A 21,871-nucleotide genomic window follows, 5' to 3' on the forward strand; every position below is an offset into this window, starting at 1 on the left:
CTTTTTTGACAATGAAACTGCTCCTTGGAGAGATAAATGAAGCTAGAATGAAGAGTACACATTAAGCTTTGTTTTAGAAAAACTGGAAATTTGTCAGTATTTATCTGACTTAAGAATAAGGGTAAAAATGGAAACAGTCTCCTTGCTGAGGAAGAAGTCCAGAACAATGTGATTTTACCTAAACAAGTAGTGCACGTAGGCAAAAATAAGGGCAACAATCACTTGCTATGCTGATACTCAGTTTCACAAGCTAACCCATATGGATCCACTGAATTCAGCATTTGTGAAAGCAGAACATTGGAACCAAGAACACAACCACTGTGAATATTGCAGTATCAATATCAGAAGCAGCATATTTCCTCCTAACCACTGACAAAACAGCCTTTTAGAAAGCAAATGAAAAGTCAAGGGACCTAGTCATAAGGCAATGAATGCGCTTATTTAAAACAATTGCCTAAGCCAATTGAACACTGGAGATCAACCAGAAAAAGGGACCCTGACAGTCTCATCTTGAAGCTGCATAGCTTTTTATTCCATAAAATTTCATCAGTTGTTGCCTTAGGAAAAGAAAGAGGCAGCAGCTACCTCAAGAAAAGATGGCTGCTCAACCCCCATCCAACATGGTGTGATCCCTACACCATGCAGTACTGCCACACAGGCTTATGCGTTTGAAGTTGCTTTGCACTAACCTGGCTCTACTGGAAGAGGAGTCTCTTCTTTTACTGGTGTTTCCAGTTCTACAGCATCTTCAGCCAGAGAAGTTACCTCCACGCTTTCTGAAATTGCAAGAAAGCAAATTAGTTGCTACAGTCTTCCAAAGTGCAAACCAACTTAAGACATACAGCTTCACATTAGAGTTCTATTTTAAAGTTGTGCTGCTACAAGTAAGCAAAATCTGAATTTATTTAATACCAAATTAAGAGCTCCAACTTACTGAGCTAAACTAAAGTTAGAGCATGTGGCTTATCGGAAAAACATTTGGCTTTCTAAGCAGTTCAACAGCTTGATGTGATAGGTCAGTTATTGGACAAGAGGATTACAATTGCTTTTGAACATTAAAAAAAAATATTTAGAAACAAGAAAAAATTAAGTAATACTAATGAACTACCCATTCTTACTCTACTGCTCCACATAAAAAAACAGGTCACTGATAAAACTCAGATAAGCACCATTCTCAATTCTTTACAGTCAGTGCTTCTTACATGGTAAGCAGCCACATAACTCTCTTGTCAAACATAGAAAAAGCACATCTAAGTAACAAGGCAACTGATGCAAGGAAGTTTTGATTTGAACTATGAAAAACTCCTCAGAAGAGTTGCAGTAATAACACCCCATAGGAAAACCACAAAGCACAAAAGTAAGAAATTGACACATTCATTCACTCTATGTCTATCTAACTAGTGCAATAAATTCTAAAATGCAAACTTTCTGAACTACTCATGCCTTTTCACCCTGGGACATCAACTTAGATTTAATTACAAGTCATTATTATTTACACTACATTGTATTTAACCTACACAAATAATTCAACCTCACATTCTTAAAGGACCTTTATATTCTGTACAACTACAACATATAGAAATTCTAAAGGAAATACCCAGGTTAGGAAAAAAAATAGTCAAGTAGATTGCAAAACAAAGGATTAAATTAGCAGTCTTCAAAATAACCTTAGGATCTTAATGCATCAGCACTTGCACACGGGGGCAAGGGTGTCAAAAGCACCTCACAGGCACCATGAAGTGCAGTTAGTTTAGGAATAGCCGATTTATTTCACAAACACTTCCGGAAATGTGACTAATCTATTAGGTATCCCTCTAATGCAAGCCACACCTTCTTTATTTTCCAGCTGCTGTGGCTTCTTTTTCTTTTTGTCTTCATATATTGGCCTTTTCTTTGGCACAGAGTCTTTGGATGGCACTTCAACACCTGCAAAAAAAAAAAAAATTGTTATCAAGAAATAACAGGTGATTAATTACTAAACATAAACTTGGTTTTAAATGATAACACGTCTTCCAGAATTGCAAGGAGGAAGAAGGAAGAGAGTGGAAAGTAAGTTCAGTGCATATTATCTTTTCTAAAGGTCTGATTTTCAAAAATTGCAAAACTTGAGCAAAATATAATTCTTCAGATACTCTGAGTGCTCTCAATTTAGATCACTAATTTGGATAAACAAATTTATCTGATCCTAACACTCCAGGGTTTAAAGCTATCCCATACTTACACTGGATTTCCTTAACACATATCTCGAGTTTAACAAGTATATGTCAATCTTAAAGTCTGTTATGCTAAAACTCACTTAAAACCAGCCTGCCAATCATCCTAGCTTGTGACAATCATGAGCAGTTGAGAGGCACAGCTCTCAAAAGCTTAAGGTTGTTCAGTAGATAGTATTTTCCCTTTTGTTCAATGCTGGCTTTCTTTTGTTGGTGTTCATTTTTTTTTTTTTTCAAAAAACAGATGGTTTTAGGTATTAAAATAATGCCAGGCTCATCTTTACCTCACTAGAAAAACAGCACTGTAACACTGGAAGGGATTCTATGAAAAACAGAAGTTTGGTGCAAAGACAAATTAGTGATTTAATTACTGCTGCACCCTCTGAAACACTCAAAATTCCTTCAGGTACTGTGTGATTTAGTGTAGATTTGACAAAAATGCTATTATGGCAGCACACAAATAGAAGGATTCTAATACCTACAGCAACAACCGAAGAGAAATGGCCTTTGTGTACATTTAAGCCTTTATATATGTTTAAGAGCTCTGAACATTTTGCTAGCTACAGACCCTTACATATCCACCTACCAGCAAAATGTCAGATAGTGCTCTCTACAAATACAAAAAAAGATACTCAACACTCAGGAATTAATTTTATTTCCTTAGCCACAAACGAGTTATCAGGAACAAATGAGGACAGGGACTTACAATACATCAGATACATTTCCTTCACTGCCGATGGAAAGAGATTATATTTGATAGAAAAGCAGGAAAGCTACTATATAACCTTTATCCAAAGCAAACTCAACAGGATAATACACTGTTCCCATGGACTAGCTAACTCCAGGCAAAACAACACACTTAAGTGAGCACACTAATTAATTCAAGAGGAGCTAGATCACTGGTCTTACAAGACCTGCAGCACAGCCCATCTGCTTTCCTGGCCTTTGGACTAAGCAATGGAAATGAGTGATTTTTCTTAAGTCCCATAGCTAACGTCTTTAAGTCACAAGTGGAATGTATTCAAAAGCTGGATATTTAAAGTGTAAGATGAAAATACACAAGACATCTAAAACTACTGAAAAAAATAAAGGGGGCAAGCCACACAACACTGCCTTCCTTGACAACAGAGAAGCTTTACGTCGAAGAATTACTCAGTATTTGCCCTCCTTGCTCCAGTTAGAAAAAGCAGAGCAGTAAGGGGTATCAAATTTTATATTTAAAACAATTATTATTATTTTAAATTTTACTGCTTACCCTGAGCTTGGAGTAGTTTAAGAGTAGCCTCCGCTCTGGCTCTAGCTTCTCGTTGAGATTTTGTTAAAAGCTTTCCCTCCTTCTTCAAACGCTCCTTCCTCTCTTTTTCCTTCTGTTTCTTTCTTTCTTTCCTCTCTTGCTCTAATCGCTCCTAGAAAAAGGTTAAAATTCATGCAGAAATGTGAAAGCATGCTTTACACAAGAGCTGGCCAAGTAAATTCTATTGATGAGAAACGTATTAAGGACTGATCCACCAACCCTCTTCCTTACTCTACCCTCAGAGGAAGATAAGCAGTACCTCCTCCTTGCGCTTCGCCTCTAGTTCCTCCAGTCGTCTTATGCGTTCTTCCTCCTCTCTTTTTGCCCTTTCCTCCTCCTCTTTCATTTTAGCCAGGGCTTCTTGCATAGCTTTAACAGTAGCTTTACTGGGACCCTTCTTCTTCTCTTTCTCTTTTTCTTCCTTCTCACCTTTCTTCTTTTTCTTGTCTTTTTTCTTTTTGTCCCCCTCATTGTCATCAGCTACAGAAAGAAGAGGCATACATTTAAGGACCCCTGACATTTTAAAGATACTCTAAATAAAATTAATGTTTCAAATATGATCAATAACACCAAATGAGGAACATTTTGACTGGCTACTATATAGGCACTTCGCAATGAAAAAATAAAACTCTGTTAAGTTACAAAGTTAGGGCCTGAGGTCTTAAAGTAACAGAATAACCAGGAAGTTTACAACGAGAATTTACCATCTGGCATTTGTTTTCCCAGGTACCTGAACAAACAACAGGCCAGAAAAACAGCCACACGTGAGCCAACACAAAGAGGCAGACAAGGCTACCAAATGTCTAATATTCCCAATTCAGAATGAAGCAACAAAGCATCTGTCTGCCAACTCTCTGGCCTTCTTATAAAAGCTAGTGTTTAAATTATAGTTTTAGAAACCATGTTACAAACCCTCTGTTCCTGCAGGAGTCTCTTTATCCCCAGGGGTTGCCATGACTTCAGGAGAAGCCTTCTCTTCAGATTTTTTCTGAGCTTCCTTTGGCTTTGCTGGTTCTTTACCACCTTCCAATTCTTCCTTCTCTTTCTGCTTCCTAAGTTTGGCTTTTTCTTCCTCACGTTTTTTCCTTTCACGTTCCTTTTTTTCTGCTTTCTTCTGAGCCACAGTTTTTACTTTGAATGAAGGTTCCTCTTCATCGTCCCCACTTTCAGCAGCAGGAGCAGCCTTTGTTTTTTGGTTTTTCTTTTGTCCTTTTCTAGACTGGGAGACATCATCTGATTCATCGCCACTCTCACCGGTCGACAGTGTCCCCGCACGCTCTTTGCTTTTCTTAACACTAGTTTCATCTTCTTCTGACAGATCATGCTTTTTGTTTGACTTCTGAGTTTTCCCTTTGCTTTTCTTAAGCTGTGTCTCATTATCATCATCATCACTGCCAGAAAGCATGTCTTGTTTTGTCTTCTGAGGTTTTTTAGATTTTTTGTCTTTATCTTCCACTTCCTCACTGTCATAGTCATTTTCCAGATTGGCTTTTTTATTCTTTCCTTTCCTTTTTTTATCTTGTTTTGATAAGCTTTCTTCATTGTCATTTTCAACCTGGTAATTAAATAATCAGCCATGAAAAATTACTTGCTATTGTGAGCTAAGAAATAGCATTGACAGATGGCAAGAAAAACTTCTCTTATTGAAGACAAAGTTTGAAAGCAATAACTATTCTTGCTGAGTTTACTACACCTCAGCTCACAATCAGAATTTATTCCCATCGGCTTTGAATAATTACCAGCATGCAGATATGGCTCCTGTTAAAATCTTTCACAATTGACTCTACTGCAAAAATATTATCAAGTATATCTAAAAGTACATGCTGGCTGCATGTTTCAAATAGGATCTTCAACTACACTGCAATACTAGAAATTTTCTGGGACAAAAGTATTTCATATTGCAACTGTTTCCTATTAAACAGTGTTCACCTTTCCTGTAGAAGGTTCTCTGTCAACTTTCCCTCCTTGTGCCTCTATTGACAGTTCTTCCAGTTCCTTCAGGATATCATCTTCACTAAAAGAGAGAAGTTATGGTCCTTAAGTAACAGAGTTTTTGTATAATAAAGTAAGACAGACATAAAAAGACCCAAACTTACTCAAAGTCCTGTTTCTTCTTCTCTTTTTTCTTTTTGCCTTTGGATTTCTGAGGCTCTTGCTCCTTTGCAGCTCCTGCACCTTCTATCTCAGCAGCAAGGGCATCAATATCAATATCATCTTTTGCACTAAAATGCAAAAGGAAAGCAGGGTTATCAAGAGTTCAAACGTTAAGTTTACATAAGTAGAAGCCACCTGCTTAAAACAAAAGCTTCAAAATGTAAAATCAATCACAAAAAGCAATGCAGGGGCAAAAAAAACATTTAATAAACCGTTATGCACTTTTACCTTATTCCACCACACAGGATGAAACAGAGAAACCTTCATGCATGTCAACTGCTTGAAGGGAGGTGGAAGTGTAAAACATGTCCAGTTCTTGCAACACTGACTTTAAAGGTTTAGATGTGAGAGTTGATACAACTTACTGGAAAAATGCAGCTAGGCTGTTTCACCTTGTTCCTTTGAAAGATAAGATTTTCACCCTTCAAATCACAGTGTCACTACTAGAAGAGCAGCCGCCACAATGAAAGTGTAAGAATGAAGTACAAGTATAAGAAATCTTATTAGAATTTCCTGACTACTAAGTTGCAAGAAGTACTTATCCGCTCATTTAAACACCCGCTAGCAAACAAAAAAAGCCACTGTATTTTTATTTAACAAATAAGTGGAAGTTCTTCACAGCTTCCAACTTACAATAACAGTTGTCAATGTTTTGCCATCAAACTGAAGTTTTATTCTTATCTTTCAAGAAAAGAAGTCACACAGAGGAATGCAGTTTAGCCTCAATCCAGACTCTAAATCAGATCACAAAAAATACCAGTGCAGTTGGAAAGCAGTAATTTCCACCACTTGCCTTAGTATTATCTCTCCCAGGCCTAGAGAAAGCCAAAAGTTTCACCATGCATCTTAGATATACTTCCTTCCTCACTTGATCTCATTACATCAAGTTTCCCTTTCAAAAGGGTTTTCTTTTCTTGCTACAAACTAAGCAGAAGTTGCTTTTTCCTATCCTTTGTCAATAACTGTAATGCAGATGCACTTTTTCCTTGACTCAAACCTCAAGAATTGAGCCAAGCCTAGTGACCAGAGGTTCTTCCAGCTAATCACACTTACACTGCAGTTTTAAGAAAGGAGACTTACCTATTCCCTGCTTCACACTTAGAACATTAGTACTCCAACCAAAACTGATCTATTAAAGGAGTAAATACTAGGATGCTACTTCGATCACAGCTTGCAGTATCAAAACCCATTTAATCAATATGCTACTACTAACACCTCATCTAACTCCCTCATAATATGTGGGCAGAAAACTGTTTTTTGTTTCACAATTTCACTTTCTCAATTATTACCACCCACTTAGGATAAATTAGCCAAAGGCTGACCCACCAAGTACCTGAATCTATATCCAGAAAACAAGGGAAATAAATTTCTTCCAAATTTGAGACCTCTAAGAGATCAGTCAGGTCTAACCTACCAGAGCTTCAGCCAATTTGGAAACCCAGAAGCTGAATACTAGTAAAGAAAACTGAGTACTTCATTATGCCTTTAAAGACTGAAATTCAGTAAGTCTAAACTGTACTTCCCTTTGCAAAAGGAGAGGGCTGAGAGAATAATTTTACAAGTTTAAGTGAATGCTGAAACCCATTTGTCCTGGTTTGAGCCAGGATTAAATCAATTTTCCATTTACTATTTTTTTTTCCTTCAGTAAGCTTTCTTTTAACTAGTAGCAGAGTGTTCCAACTGAGACTGGTAAGAGTGGAATGTTTTCCTAACTGCTGGGTCTTCAAGGTCACATCTTTGCTCTGCCAGCTCAGACACTACGGGGAGATCTATGACCCCCCAGTAGGAGGCTGAGTTAGACAGCCAGCAAAACTGGCCAGAGATATTCCATTCCATATATCTACGTAAGCTCAGAGGAAGGTCAGAGATCACAGAAGACAACTTTCTTCCTGCTTCTTCTTCCCGTCTTCCACCCTTGGCCAGCATCCGAGGAGGACTCCGTCCATCCATCACCGTTGACCCCCAGGCTCAAGCTCTCCTGACCCTTGTAACTCTGCTCTCTCCCTGGCAGCTCCAGGATTATCCGGGACTGTTCCAGCTGAGGGGAGTGCTGTGGGAGTTGCTGGGGGTGGGGAGAGGTGAGAGGCTTTTACTCATACCTGAACATATTTGTACATAATTGTATACATTTTCTTGTATCATTAGTGTTTAATTAAAGCTGTGTAGTTTAGTTTTCAATCCAGCCAAGTCTCTCTCTTTTTCTCTCTCTCCTTCCCCACCTGGGTGGGAGGGGGAGGGGATCGAGAGTGTCGTTGTCGAACCTGAGTCAAACGGTGATGCTGTTTTGTCCCAAATATTGGGCATAAGCATGTCAAATATAGACAGTGTTGAGTAACTACAGTACAAGCAAGTAATAATACACTTCCTTTTTTTTTGAATGCCAAGATTGATTTTTTGTATTTTAAGATCTTAATTTTTCTTCTATACAATCTGAACAAACCAAAAAGAAAGCAGCACAATTAAGCACTTCACTGTACAGTATCTTTATTACCAGAGATACTTTTAGTCAAGAGATAAAAAACATGCCTTAAATATACCTAGTAGTGCTTCTTACATGCTGACATGGTAAGTAATAAATTTTTCAAAGAAAGTAGTTAATACTGCAAGATTTCTAAACCAATCCCCACCTCTCCCAAGAGGAACGAATAAACTTTTTGGCCATTTCCAACTTAAGAACAGCTGACTTGATGTTTCAGCAATTTTAAGAGCTGTTTTTATAAGCAGTTTAACTGGCTGTGCACCAGGAAAAGCATAGACGGCTGAAATAAAAATGTCAACAATCATCTCTTCACCTAGATTTACTGCCTGAGTACCAAGCTAATTACATCTAGGCCCACACACAGGCCCTCATGTTTCTTTTTGCTTTAACTGCAGCATATCCAGCTATTAAGCACACTTGCTTACCTCCTCCTACTCTAGGAGTTAATGAAGAAGACTGAGTCAAATCCAGGCTTGGAAGAGTTTGAAGAGACCCAAATATAAGCTCTATTACTACTTCTTCCATGGCTGCACTGCTTCCACTCCTACGTATCTTGAATATATGTTTGTACAGATACTGAAGAGCCAAGCCTTTAAACAGCTTATATTCTACATGGATAGGCTGAAGGCTGACTTTTCAGATTGCAACTTGACAGAAAGTTACATCCAAACACAAATCACATTTATATGCTACCAGTAAAAAAGATGCTTAGGGTACCTTCTGTTTTCTAGGATACAGACCTTAACGGGCTGAGGGTTCATTTGTTTTTAAACCAACTCATGTCAACTGAACCTTGAAGAATAAAACTTCTTTGTGCAAAAATCCCTCTAATCAAACACTGAAAAAAACTAATTCACAGACATTAAGCTTTAACACCCATGAAAAAGAACATTTTAGGAAAAATTACGTAGACTACTTAGATGCCACAATAGTGAAATATAGTTTGAGGCCCTTTCCAATCTTGGCTTCCACTGCTTAACAGCCCATGGTTTCCAAGAAATCTATACTCTCTACTACATTTCCTTTTACTAAGTGACATAGCAGCCTTTAAACATTTGAGCCTTAATGAACTAACAAGTAAAATAAAGGCTGTGTGCACTTATATATACAGCAATACATACAGTTATAATTCTTCTCAAGAACTGTAAAGAAAGAATATTATAGGAAAGCCAAGGAATTAAAATATTGGCTTCCATTACTAAAAGTTTATTCCCATACTGACCTTGAATTTCCTTACCTTTTGAAACTCTAATCATATTCCACTAGGATTTCATAATAGAAGAAAGTTGAAAAGAAGATTGAGAAGGCACCCCCACTCTCTTCCTGGAAGACTCTTATGTCATAAGGAACCCAGTGCACTTGGAGAGCTTCTTTCCTATCAGTATTCAAAGAGACACCTAGGAAAATTTTTTCCTCTGAACTTTTTAAATCAGTCACCAAAAACATTTTAGAAACCTAAAGAGTGCCTGATATAAGAACCTGAAAGCACCAGTATGCTCAAACAGTTCTCAATTCTGAACTCAGTGCTTTCACATGAAGACTTCATATAGAGACTTCAGAGCCTCACCACCTTAGGTCATTCAAGCTCATGATGCTTTGAATGCAAAGGAGACTTGCGGTTCATCAGGTTTGCATACCAAGGTAACCCCATGTTTCCCCTGCTCAAGCAGCTCAAGGAGGTCTGGAAAGTGTAAAACTGAAAACAAGGTGCTACTGCACTGCCGAGAAGTTATTTCACTGATTTTCTTTTGTCTCAGTTTCAGAAGTGAAGCCCAAGTCACTTTTCTTATTCATATACTTTTACTCTACTTTTGCTGCCAGATATGAAAAGTGTTCCAATTTTGCTAAAACAGCATTTCAATGCAGTAAACTACAGCAAAAGTTAAGTGTGTGTTCTTCACTCAAACCTAAAAAAGCCATTTTCAAAACACTAAAGGCTGTAGACATTCCTCAGTGGAGGTCTGTGCCTAATACAGGGCAAAACTGTGGGAGAAGACACAGCAGTCAGGCTAATCAGAGGAAATGGAAGCAATGAATAAAAAGTATGCAGATAACCGTATTTCAGATACCAAGGAAAATTATCTTTATATGACTGATTTTTTAAAAAGCGCTCTATGGTTCCCCTATGCAATTTCATTCCCTTCTGCCATCTAAGCAGGATCACACACACACTTCATACTGAAAAATATTGACCCTACTGCCCTAGAAATGAGATTAAAACATAACTTGTTGCTCAAAAGGGTTCAAGTACAAGTTGTCTGCATAGACTACTGAAAATCTTCATTACATAGGGAAAGCCACTTATGACCAGATGCCCAAGTATGCACTAGGTCACTAGCTAAATACTGTGCTAGCACACCAGTCTATACCAAACCAGGTTCAAATATGCCCAGATCATCCCAAGTAAGTGTTTGGAGATTTCTAAGACAGGCATGGGCAACAAAGGAAATTCAACATCATCTCTCATGCAATCAAAGCATCAAATCAGGCCAGTAACAGAAAGCGAGGCTCCAAAACACAACTTAAGCTACTTGTACTACATGTTAAGCAAAACCAGTGACAAATAAAGCCAGAATCCCAAATCCTGTGTATAAGAGAAAGCGTGAAATGCTTTCAGTATGAAGATTAAAGCAGAGTTCAGAAATAATTAAGAGCTGTCACCTACCCTTGCTCAGTCAGATGTAAAAAAGACAGCCAGTAGCTCCCCTATTTATAAGATCCCACAGTTGCAAGCTATTGAGTCAGAAAAGTGGAAAAATCCTCTGACTGACAGATGCACAGCCTGTAGAAAAAACATCGGTGTTTCTCTTGCTACTACAGTGAAGAAACAATACTGAAGAATAGAACCTCAGTAAAGAAAAAACCAAACCCCTTCCACATTACATAGCATCTGCTGAAAAATTACTAAGGTGTTGGGCTTTTGTTTTTTTGTTGTTTGTTTTTGTTTTTGGAGGGAGGTCGGGAGGCATTTTGGAACAAGATATTTTTCTGATGCAATGGCCTGCAAGAGCCAGAACCTAGAAATTCACTGTGGAAGCCATCACGAGGACAGAGTTCACTCTAAAACAAGCTTTGATTTACACATGTTCAAGCTTATTAATCCTAGTTTCCACATCCTATGATTTGCTTTAGTCTTTTATAGGTATGCTCTGCCATTTTGCTTAAACACTTAAAATCCCAAGTTTCATAGTTTCTAACACTTGGGTGCAATTAGCAAGATGCAAGTTTTACCATTTCTTTTTGCAGTCTAGGATACTTATAGGTGTTAATTGGGGTACATCTCACCAGAAGCTGTCATGCTTCAAACTTACAATTTTGGAATAAGATAAAAACCATCACAGTTCCTAACAAAGTATTTCACAACAGTTACAAGTACATTTTAATTATCTAGCACTTCCCTCTTACGGGGAAGGTTAACAAACTACTCCCAAGTACAGCACAGTTCAGCCTGGAGGAGACTGAGGGGAGACCTCATCGCAGCTACTGCTTCCTCATTAGGGAAGGAGAGGGAATAGGTGCTGACCTCTTCTCTCTGGTGACCAATGATAGGACCTAAGGGAATGGTAGGAAGATGTGCAGAGGGAGGTTTAGGTTGGATATTAGGAAGAGATTCTTCACCCAGAGGGTGGTGGAGCAGTGGAACAGGCTCCCCAGGGAAGCACTAATGGCACAGAACCTGACAATATGAAAGAAACATTCGGACAACACCCTCAGGGACATGCTGTGAACTTTGTCCTGTTCTGGGGTGGGGGCTGGACTGGGTGATCCAGGCTGAGGAGGTGGTTGAGCCACCATCCCTGGACACATCTAAGACAACAGATGTGCCAGCAGGGGACAAGGTTTAGTGGTGGATGCCGCAGAGTTAGGGTAGTGGTTGGACTCTATGATCTTGAAGGTCTTTTCCAAGCAGAATGACACTGTGATACTGTGAATATATTAATCAGTAGAGATTTTCTTAGTGTGAAGCTTCCATACTAAGGACAGATACTGCATGCAATATAAACTCCATAACAAACATCTAGCCATAGAAACTTTAAAGACTTCCTGGGCATTGCCCCAGAAAACAAGACCAAATGTAGTGAAAACAGGACTACAGCTACTGAATTAAGAGTCAATAGACTTTTAGCATTTTTCTTTGCTCAGTGAACTTTTGCAGTTGTCACGTGTAACTGCCCTTCCTTGCAAACAAGCTCCTCCAACTTTCCATGCAGGTTCTGGTGAAGGACAGCCTTGCAAGCCAACTGACACCAACAGCATTTCACAGATACTCTCGGATAACAGTCAGGCATATCAGCAAGACCACTAGCAAACATGCATGTTCTCCTCATGCTCTTTCCTAAGACCACACACAATTATGACTCTGAGTATACTTATTATAGACCCTACAATACACCTCCCCAAACACAGAGTTAAACTTTATAATAAATAGGTACTGTGCATCTGTGTGTGACAGAGATGGCATCCTGAAGAGGCAGCAGTAAGATAAAGAGCAAAGGAAACTATTAATCCATACATGAACTGAAAGAGTGGAGCAATGGGATTAATTAGCAGTATACAAAGGAGCTGAGCTGCCCTCATTTATATCAAGTTGACTCTATTGAAATTAGTTAAATGAAACAGCAGAAATTAAATAGAAGAATTCAGCTTCACTACTGGAAATCCAACTTCCTGCTTTGCAAACAAAGTCAACAGGGTAACACTCTCCTGCTGAAACTAGAACTAAAGGGTACATGCAGACTCAAAGATTACAAGTACTTTTTGATCCACTGCACTGCGACACAAATACGATTACTAAAGCTTGCCTTCATCTTACAGCTGAGATAACAAGCTAAGTCAAGTTACAGTAAAAATATTTTGTTTAGGATTGAGCTTAAGCTGTACTCATAAAGATTGAGTTCAAATGTCACAAAACACAGTACAATTAAAAACAGACAAAAAACCACTCGTACATGGGGCAGAAGAGTCAGTAAGTCGACACAGAAAGGCAGTTGCATCACTACTGTGTGAACTCACTGCCCACATTCCTGCATAATCAGGAGGCTCATTTTTTTGCTGAGGCAACTTTGGAGATATTTCATCATCTACATGACACCAGCTCTTTCTAACCACCTTCAAAGGAACATCATTGTCATTAAGACATTTTCTTTTGCCCTTGAACTTCAAAAAAAAAGACTGAAAATAAGCTGACCTATCTTTTGCCATGTGTTTGGGTTTGTAATAATTTTAGACCAAGTAAAACTAATACTTGTAGACAGTTCTTTACCATTACTCCCCTAGAGCACCTTGCCCATCCTCTGTATGAGTGGGTTGTAAGCCCAGTAATAAGAATGCACTTCTAAATACAAACTTATCCAAAATTAGCAAGTTACCAATGCCGAATGGCTTCTCTGCAGTTGTATTTACTTGTAAGTATTAAGATAAACTGGCATTCTCTCTTCCAAAAATGTTCTTTTAGAGCAGCTGGTTTAAAATGCTACAAATATAACCCACTTTGGAAGTAATTATTTAATTGTGCAAAACCACACACCCCCAACTTGTGCTGTAAGTGGATTATGACACTGAAAACGCAAGCATCTGCTAGCTCAGCAAGGCTATTCAAAACAGGAAAACAAAGCCACGGCCTTTTTCTCATTCCTACCTATTGAAAAACGAGAATGCTACAAACTTCTTTTAAATTAGAAGCAGCGACCTTGCTTTTTCTGCTGAAAACATTTAAATTACATATGCCTGAGACAATCTGAAATTCAGGAAAGAATGAACTGCACTCCTTTCTCAGCCCAAGACATGAAGGAGTGCCCATGTGAATATGCTATGCAACCCACCACTGTAGCTGACAGTGCTTAACAAACCAACAACCAAAAAAATCATAGCCCCAGAAAAAAGGCCACACTCCCCTTTCTCTCAAACTATGAAGCAGGAGAGGGAAGAAGTGGCTTGTTCCCCATTCCCAGCCACCCTTCCCCCTTTCATCAGCTCAGGCAATCCTGGGGCCACAAGTCTGTGCACAAAACATTTTGGCAGCAGATCAAATCACACACCTGCATTGTACGGTGGACACATAAGCGTTGGATACAATGCAATGGAAGCAGTTAACAGTGGGCAGCCAGACAGTAAGACCACAAGATCTGAGATGACTGACAGCTCAACTGAATTAAGTATGATGTGAAACTACACCTTAGCTATTTTTCCCTAGTAAGATGAAAGAAGCTGGTGAAGCTACCTAATTACATGAGACAGCAAGGAAGTAAAATTTGACTGAAAGGGTAATTGCTTTTCATTTAGGCTCCCGAGACAATTACTCCATTTTTAATATTAAAGAGTCAAGTCTTCTCTTTCAAGTTTGTCTGGGGAAAAAGAAGAGTAGAGTAACAGCTAAGCAAAACCTTCCCAAAAAGACATGGAAAATATAACTCTTAACCCAAACAGATTCTAGAAAAAACAGTCTGCTTTATATACCCAGATTAAAAATAAAAGGCTCACCACAACTTAAAATTCTATTTAAAAAAAACAATATATCAAAGCTTCAAGATAAAAAGCTTCTGTTGTGGCTAGTAGTTGGCAAAACAGAGCACTGGAAGAAAGCAGTTCTTGATGGTTCAGTTTAAGTGCTCATGTCCCAAGAGAACAAGCTGACTAAAAGCATGGGATATAAAACACTAAACTAGCATTTGGTCTTCCCTGAGCTAGCTCTTTTGGGTTTTGTTTGTTTAGAAAAAGTAAAAATATTACAGAAATCACCTCCAAGCCCAGTGTTTTACAACTTCAACATCCTATGTACTTCTCATTGCATAACATCACATCACAAAAATGCCATTTACCATTCATACCAATACTATTCGTGAAACACACTTTAGATTGCCTATAATTCTGAAGAGCAAAGAATGGCCACCTACAATAACTATAATCAAAACCAATACCTCACTTAACAGCATGTATCTAAAGAAACATATTTCAGTGTTAAGACAGCAGACTCGCATCCAAAATCTCCACTATCATAAAAGAAAAAAATAAATAATTGTATACAGGAAGAATAAGTCCTTAGTGCAGCCAACACCAGGAGCATCAAAACACACATTTTCTGTTAAGGCACCAACTGCTTTCAGACCAGAACACCTACCAGACTGCACTGTACTTTTTTAGCAAACCAAACTTGATTACTGAATTAATTATGTGCACACAATTTGTCTGCAGAAATATTGTTTCCTCTGCAAGTCTCAGGGACTATTTGTGTGGAGAGAGTAGGAAAAAGAATATTATGCAAGCACTAGAAGTTACTAAACTGGGGATTTTGTCCAGAACTGTAACCTTGACTCCTACGCAGCTTTTAAGTGATGAAAAGCACAGAACAAATACACAGCTGTGCACATGAGCCTGGAGTCAGAAAAACATGACAGTACTAATGCAGTTAAAGCCAGCAAAGGTATGTAGAGCTGTGAGCTTGTCTGGCTTGATATTATGAGCATCAACAGTAAAGTTTAACTTACTGTAAATGTTTCTATTCTGAGTTAGGCTTTCCAGAGATCTTCGAGAACTGAGCTTCTGCAACTCCTCCTGGTTTGTAATGTAGTATTTTCATAAGCAGTAGTTATACATAAGGTTTAGATTCCTTCAGGTATGTAACAGATGAAGAGAATCAAGATTGCAACAAGTAAAGCTGCTTCTAACAATCCACTTAGGGTACTGTAGTGCTTTTTGGTTTATCTTGCCATTACTGTGAATATTTGAAGATACTTAGTCTTTTTACAATGATGCTTTCCTGACCAAAAAAATGCATTAAAATAGTTTTCTTATAAATACGAAAGGCCTGTGCTAAAACCTGCAGGTTTTGGAGGAACAGAAATATACATTTGTATAAAACAGACCAATACATTTCTGTAATGGGGAAATTATTTTGCATTCTTTTACTCCATCTTTCAGTACAAAATCCTGGCATCTTTCAGATGACATTTGCAAAACAAGGATTTCAATGGTTTATCAACTGTTCTCCTTGACAGAGGTCTAGAAAGCTTTGCTTGCAAAAATATTTTTGAGAAGCAGATAGAGACAGTTACTGCCAATTTTCTGGTGTACAGAATGTTTCTAAACTACAGGTGTTTGTAGGCTTTCTAGCCTTCACAGGACTTTCCTACACAACACCCAGAAGATTGTGCTTAACACAGAGTCAAATCGAATGACCAGCAAACAATGCCAGGAATTTAATTTGGAGAAAGCAACATACAGCATCAGCAACAGCAGTCTAAGTCTTATTTTAGCAGCAGTGCTCACTCTTGGCTGCAGAATCACAGCTGGCACCTGTAACTTCTGAAGCAATAGGCAGGAATTATCAGAGTGGTATGCCTAGGCACCCATTTGCAGGTGAAGGGCACAAAAACAAACACACCTAAAGTAGACCTACTGGGAAAACTATGGGGATGACTTAAAGCTGGGAGAATAGGAAAAAAACACATGAAAAGCTAATACCATCAAGGGGAAAGATCTGTATTTCAGGCAGAAAATAACCTGTAACATACAGCATATAGCACATGTACTTAGAAATCTACAGCAGCAGTTTGAGGCTTGGATTCAAAGCACATTTTACAACAGCCTTTCTTGCCTTAATTAGAATAGGATTTTTTTTTTTTAATTCACAAAGACAGCAGAGGAGAACTTTGACACACCTTCTGCCATTACAGCTCTATCCAAGAGCCAAAGCATGACACATCACTCCCTAAAGGAGCTAGACGACACATCAGAATACCCACTCTTCCATTACGAAAGCCTGGAAAATCAGGTACCTTATGTTTCTATGGAATAGTCTGCTACGAAGTTTGAAAACGAGTGATAAACACAACCATAAAAATTCCAGAGAAGAAACAATTAAAGCAACTTCCATACAGTTTAGGAATTATATATGACCCAAGACACACTCTACTTTTATGTAACACCTCTCTAACACACCACAGGGAGCTTCTCCTACAAACGTGTATCTGACCATAGTAGATAAATAGGTTCTTCATGGACAGATGCACACCAGTTGAGTGGCCAGAGTCAATAATAAGAGTCCCAAAGGAATATAACAGAGATGCTGGTATAGTAGAAACAGATTTGTAGCTATATTTGTTCTGATAGTAATCTTTATTCAAAACAGGCTTTGGTCCTGCACTCCCATTCTTTCCCTGCTCACCACTGATACCATCTCACTCGTGGTCTTAATCCTGTGTACTTAAGCTCTCTTCCCATGACAAAAACCATCCTCACCCTCATTTACCAGCACACTTTCTGGACATATATCAGTACTTACCAGTACTACCTCTACTATCCTCAGCAGAAACAAAAGAGGGGAAAACTACCTAACAGAAATCAAATCTATGAGAGCAAGGGGAGAAAAGCAGCGTAAAGATGACTTCTGTAACTTGCCTCAGTATGTAGAAGACAAGCAGAAAATCTCCTTCCTCTCACATTAATTCTCAAACCAATAATCACAACAGACATACCACCTGCATTTTCCCACATGGACTGCCAGTTATGCTCTTGAGCTGCAGCATGCTTTGGGAGAGGCAAACAAAAGGGATGCAAGGGATTGTATCTGTAACACAGTTGTTGGGGAAAGAAAGAGGAAAAGAAGCGGGAAACAAATAGCTTTGAATAGCACAGAATTGAACATGTGGGAGACAAAACTGACCAGAAGCCTTTATTTCCACGATGCAAACCCTCTCTCACTCTACTGGAAATGGAAGGGAGACTGATGGGGGGATTCTGAAGTCCAGCTTCGAAATAAAGACACAGATATGTGATACAGTCTCTTCCTCAAGGAAACCTGACATTCATGGCAGTATCAGGAGAAGCAACACCACCAGATGATGGGGTTCTCTCTTCAGACAGAGCCTATTCCAGATCGTAATTGACATTTCAGGGCCATCCTCGCTCTCATTCCTTCAAATGTCCTAAGTACAAAATACACCCAGTCTAACTGTCCTGCTCCCCTTCTCAAACATATCCATTTGAATTCTTATTCCACATCATCCCTCCCATTGCCACACAATCATGTAGCCCTGTAACAGGGCAGTACTGGCACTGTGGGTAGCAAGCCATAAGCTCTGCACTGCATTTGCAAGGCCTTGGGACTAAAACCTGACTGACTTACCTTGGCTGAACTTTTCTTGACCTCTCACATCTAAATGAAGTAAAAGTTGGAGACAGCAATTTCTCTCACTGACCAGGTTACCTACACCTAGTTGGCTATACTTTCATTTACCCAGGCGTGCCGTAACCACAGTTTCATACCAATAGAAGCAACAAGCAGTTGCCCTGTATAGAATGAGATATTCACAACCCTACAACAATGATGGCAAGAAATATAAGCCTGGGATGGCAGCAGAGGCCTTGAGAAGTGAAGATAGGGTGCAGCAGAGGACTGCACACACAGGATAAACAGAGATGGCCTGAGCACAACTCAGCACTGGACACCCCACAACTCACTAGTGGTTGACTAAGAGAAATGCATACCTGGACAAAACTGGGTTTAGGGGTAACAAACAAGAAAGAAACAGTACCTAATATATTGTGTCTTCCACAGAGTTGCAAACGAAAGAAGAGCAAAGGCACATGAGCAAGCATATAAAGATGATCTCAGGTGCATCTCAGAGTGAAGATGAAACCATCAACGCGAACAATCATACCTGCAAAGGACACCTGATGCTGACAACTCACTGTAACAGCTCAGCACCACCAGGGTGAAATCACCAACCTTAGAATTCAGAGAAACGATGAGACAATAAGCGTAATGATTTTAATTGCATTACTGCTCTTTCTTTTTCTGTAACGATTAGATCTGGACTAGTAATCATTAGGCCCTTAAGATTTAAAACAATAAATTCCTCATCCCTCTTTTAAGGTATGCTTCCATTTCTTTAACATAAATAAGATTTTGTACATAGCAAACAACTGAGAGCTATCTCAGTCATTTACAGACACTCAAGAGAACAAGGTATTCAACAGGCACTAAGACTCTCAAAGTTTCCCCTCCACACCAGCTGCTATCACTGGAAGGGCCCCAAACAGTGATGCTTCAGTATCCAGAGGCTTCTGCATGATCCTCGCATCTGTGCCACCAGGTACAAAGACAAGCACTGGGACTTCTCTCCTTTAGTGCCCAAAAATCCAACTCATCCTTCTTTCTCAAATCACACTTGACTCATCTTCTTGCCAGGGCTGCTCCAAGATATACCTGTGAAATACAGTCAGTGAAACAAGCTAACAACAGATACCACAAAGCAGCACACACAGTATGGCAAAAGATATAAGGAAACAGTCAGACAAATACTCAATACACAAAAATTAGCAGAGAAACAGTTTACATCCTAACCCCACAAAAGGTAACAGCCCTACCTCACTAAAATCAACATCTTAATGCAATACACATGTAGGCAGTAAAAAATGCTTATGGAGGATATAATATTTTGTGAAATAGTCACCATAGGAAGCACTTTAATAAAAGAAACATGTAATCACTCAAAAAGGATACACAAAATGAGCAGTCTAGTTAAGGGAAACAAGTTGCACTGTTTCTAGTTCACACACCTTTTATGACACCAGTTTTCATTTAATTCCTTGCCCGTATGAACGAATAAGAGCACTCTCCAAATGGAATTTGTCTTTGTGTTTATTATTTCATTGAGACAAGTAACAACGTGTTCTCTCCTGGCAGCACAGGTCGTCACAACAGTGATCAGTCACTGTTCCATATGGTTAATATAACCACCGTTCTAAGAATCTCTTACCAAAAAAAAAAAAAAAAAAAGCCTTCACTGACAGGACAGACTCCAAGATGATAACCACATAACCACAGAAGGGATCCTCTTACCCTGCAACCACTAAAATATCTAACATCCGCGTTTATTAAAATGTGCACAAATCACTAAGTCACAGCACGATATATAGCACTGTATCCCATTAACAAGAACAACAACAACAAACCCCACACAACCAAGCCCACTTCAGTCGCCACAACGGAACCAAGAAGCTATTTTCCGCTGACAGCCCAGGCCGGCGCGTACAACCAGCAGCACCCGGCCGCCGCCCGCTCCCGGACACCCTCCCCGAGAAGCCGGGCCAAGCGCAGGGAAGCGACTTTCACCGGGAGCGCACAGACGGCGGCAGCAAGGCAGCCGCCCCGCCACCCACGGCCTCGGCTCCCTCCGGCCCCGGCTCCCTCCCTCCCTCCCGCCCGCCCCGCCGGCTGCTCGGGCCTCCGACGCCGGCCGGGCCGGGCCCCGCAGGCGCAGCCGGTGCCGGTGCCGGTGCCCCGGGCGCGGAGCAGGGCCGGGCCTCCCGCCCGCGATGACCCCGACCCGCCAACGGCCGCGGGGTCGGGCCTAGCGAGCCCCGCCTGCCCCGGCGAGGCCGCCAGCCCCGGCAGGGCCTGACTCAGCGCCGCGGCGGCACCGGCGCCGCCGTCAGCAGCCGGGAGAGGGGGCGAGGGGGGGGGAGAAAAGGGGAATCGCCCAGCGCCTCTACCTGTCGTCGCTCTTGTTCTTCTGCCTCTTGCCCATGGCGGCGGCGGCCCCCGCGCCCCGGCCCAGCGCTGCCCGCCCGCCCGCGCGCGCGCAGCCCCGCGCATGTGGGCTCCGCCGCCGCCCGCCCCGCCGCGCCGCGCACGCGCCCGCCCCGCCCCGCCCCGGCACGCGGCGAGCGGCGGCGCCCGACGGGAGCGCTCTCCGGGTGCGCGCTGGCGCCGCCTGCCGGCCGGAGGAGGGAGCTGCGGGCGGTGCCGCTGGGGCGGGGCGGGCAGGGGCGGCCTCCCCTCGGGCGGGGCCCCGGGACCGGCTGCTCGACGGGTGGCTTGTTGGCGGCAGTTCGGCCCTCCAGCCCGGGTGGCCTCTGCGTACAAAGCTTTTCCTCTCTCTCCCCTCCGAGAAGCCTTCGCGGCGCCGCCGTTCCCTCACGGGAGAGGCTGCGTGGGCACGGCTGCGGCGGGGCAGGCGGCTGGACCTCACGGGAAGCAGGCGCGGAAGCGAGGCAGCAAGCGCTGCGTGCGGTGCCGGGGGGGCTCTCGGGGGCAAGCCCGTCTCCTCCTGGCCACGTTTCTCAAGAGCAAAAGCAGGACGGAGCAGGACAAACAGCGGGCTGAGGCAGCGCAGCAGTTCAGACGCGGTGTGAGCTGCACGCTCGCTGCTGCTGTCACCCCTGCCACAGTCACCCCGGCAGCCTCGCCACCTGCACCGCCTTGCCTCCCGCCCCAAGCTCCCGCCTCCCGCCTTCAGGCAGCTGCAGCTCCTTATCAGCCTCCCCCCCAGCCTCCCAGCCGGCTGCAGATAAGGCCACGAGCCTATCTCCCCGCCCCACCAGCACACTTCGGTACCGGGGAGCCAGTTTTCCAGGAGGAAAAAAAAAACAAACAACAAACAAATAAAAAAAAAAGCAAGCAGAACACTCGATTTGTTTACAAGACGCACTTTAATATCCCATTATTTAGATCTGTGGATCTTCTAGCGCGCTCGCCAGAAGAGCGAGGGGAGGAGCAGCTGCCCCACCGCAGCCTTCTCCCGGCCCCGCCTGCCCTGGCCGAGGCGCCGCGGGCCGCCCTTACCTCCCGGCATCGCTCCAGGGGCCCAGCCCCGCGGCTCCCGGCCCCCTCTGGGGGCTCGGCCTCCAACGCCCAGCCGGGAGAAGGAGCCCCGCACCGAGGCCCCGCGGCGCCTGCAGACCGAGGGGAGGGGAGGGGCAGGGCCGGACACTGAGCCCCGCCCAGGG

General features: G+C 41.7%; 1 protein-coding gene and 1 long non-coding RNA gene across 2 annotated transcripts in view; both read right to left on the bottom strand.

The window, feature by feature from the left end:
* The window catches only part of EIF5B (eukaryotic translation initiation factor 5B), a 39,901-nt gene extending 18,559 nt beyond the window's left edge, over window positions 1–21,342 (bottom strand). Inside the window, exons 1-8 of the mRNA XM_051633008.1 lie at window positions 20,636–21,342; window positions 5,604–5,729; window positions 5,437–5,521; window positions 4,420–5,062; window positions 3,767–3,987; window positions 3,469–3,619; window positions 1,831–1,926; window positions 690–776 (exon numbers count right to left, since the gene is read on the bottom strand). Coding sequence (XP_051488968.1) covers window positions 690–776; window positions 1,831–1,926; window positions 3,469–3,619; window positions 3,767–3,987; window positions 4,420–5,062; window positions 5,437–5,521; window positions 5,604–5,729; window positions 20,636–20,670 — 1,444 coding nt within the window. The 5' untranslated portion in view covers window positions 20,671–21,342. The remainder of the gene's footprint in view (window positions 1–689; window positions 777–1,830; window positions 1,927–3,468; window positions 3,620–3,766; window positions 3,988–4,419; window positions 5,063–5,436; window positions 5,522–5,603; window positions 5,730–20,635) is intronic.
* On the bottom strand, window positions 18,890–19,896 carry LOC127390925 (uncharacterized). Its single transcript, XR_007890975.1, has 2 exons — window positions 19,700–19,896; window positions 18,890–19,346 (listed from the first exon to the last, which is right to left on the bottom strand). It is a non-coding gene; the product is annotated as an uncharacterized LOC127390925 (long non-coding RNA).
* Window positions 21,343–21,871: the final 529 nt, after the last annotated feature.

Source organism: Apus apus, chromosome 1, assembly GCF_020740795.1.
Source record: "Apus apus isolate bApuApu2 chromosome 1, bApuApu2.pri.cur, whole genome shotgun sequence".
NCBI lineage: Eukaryota > Metazoa > Chordata > Aves > Apodiformes > Apodidae > Apus > Apus apus.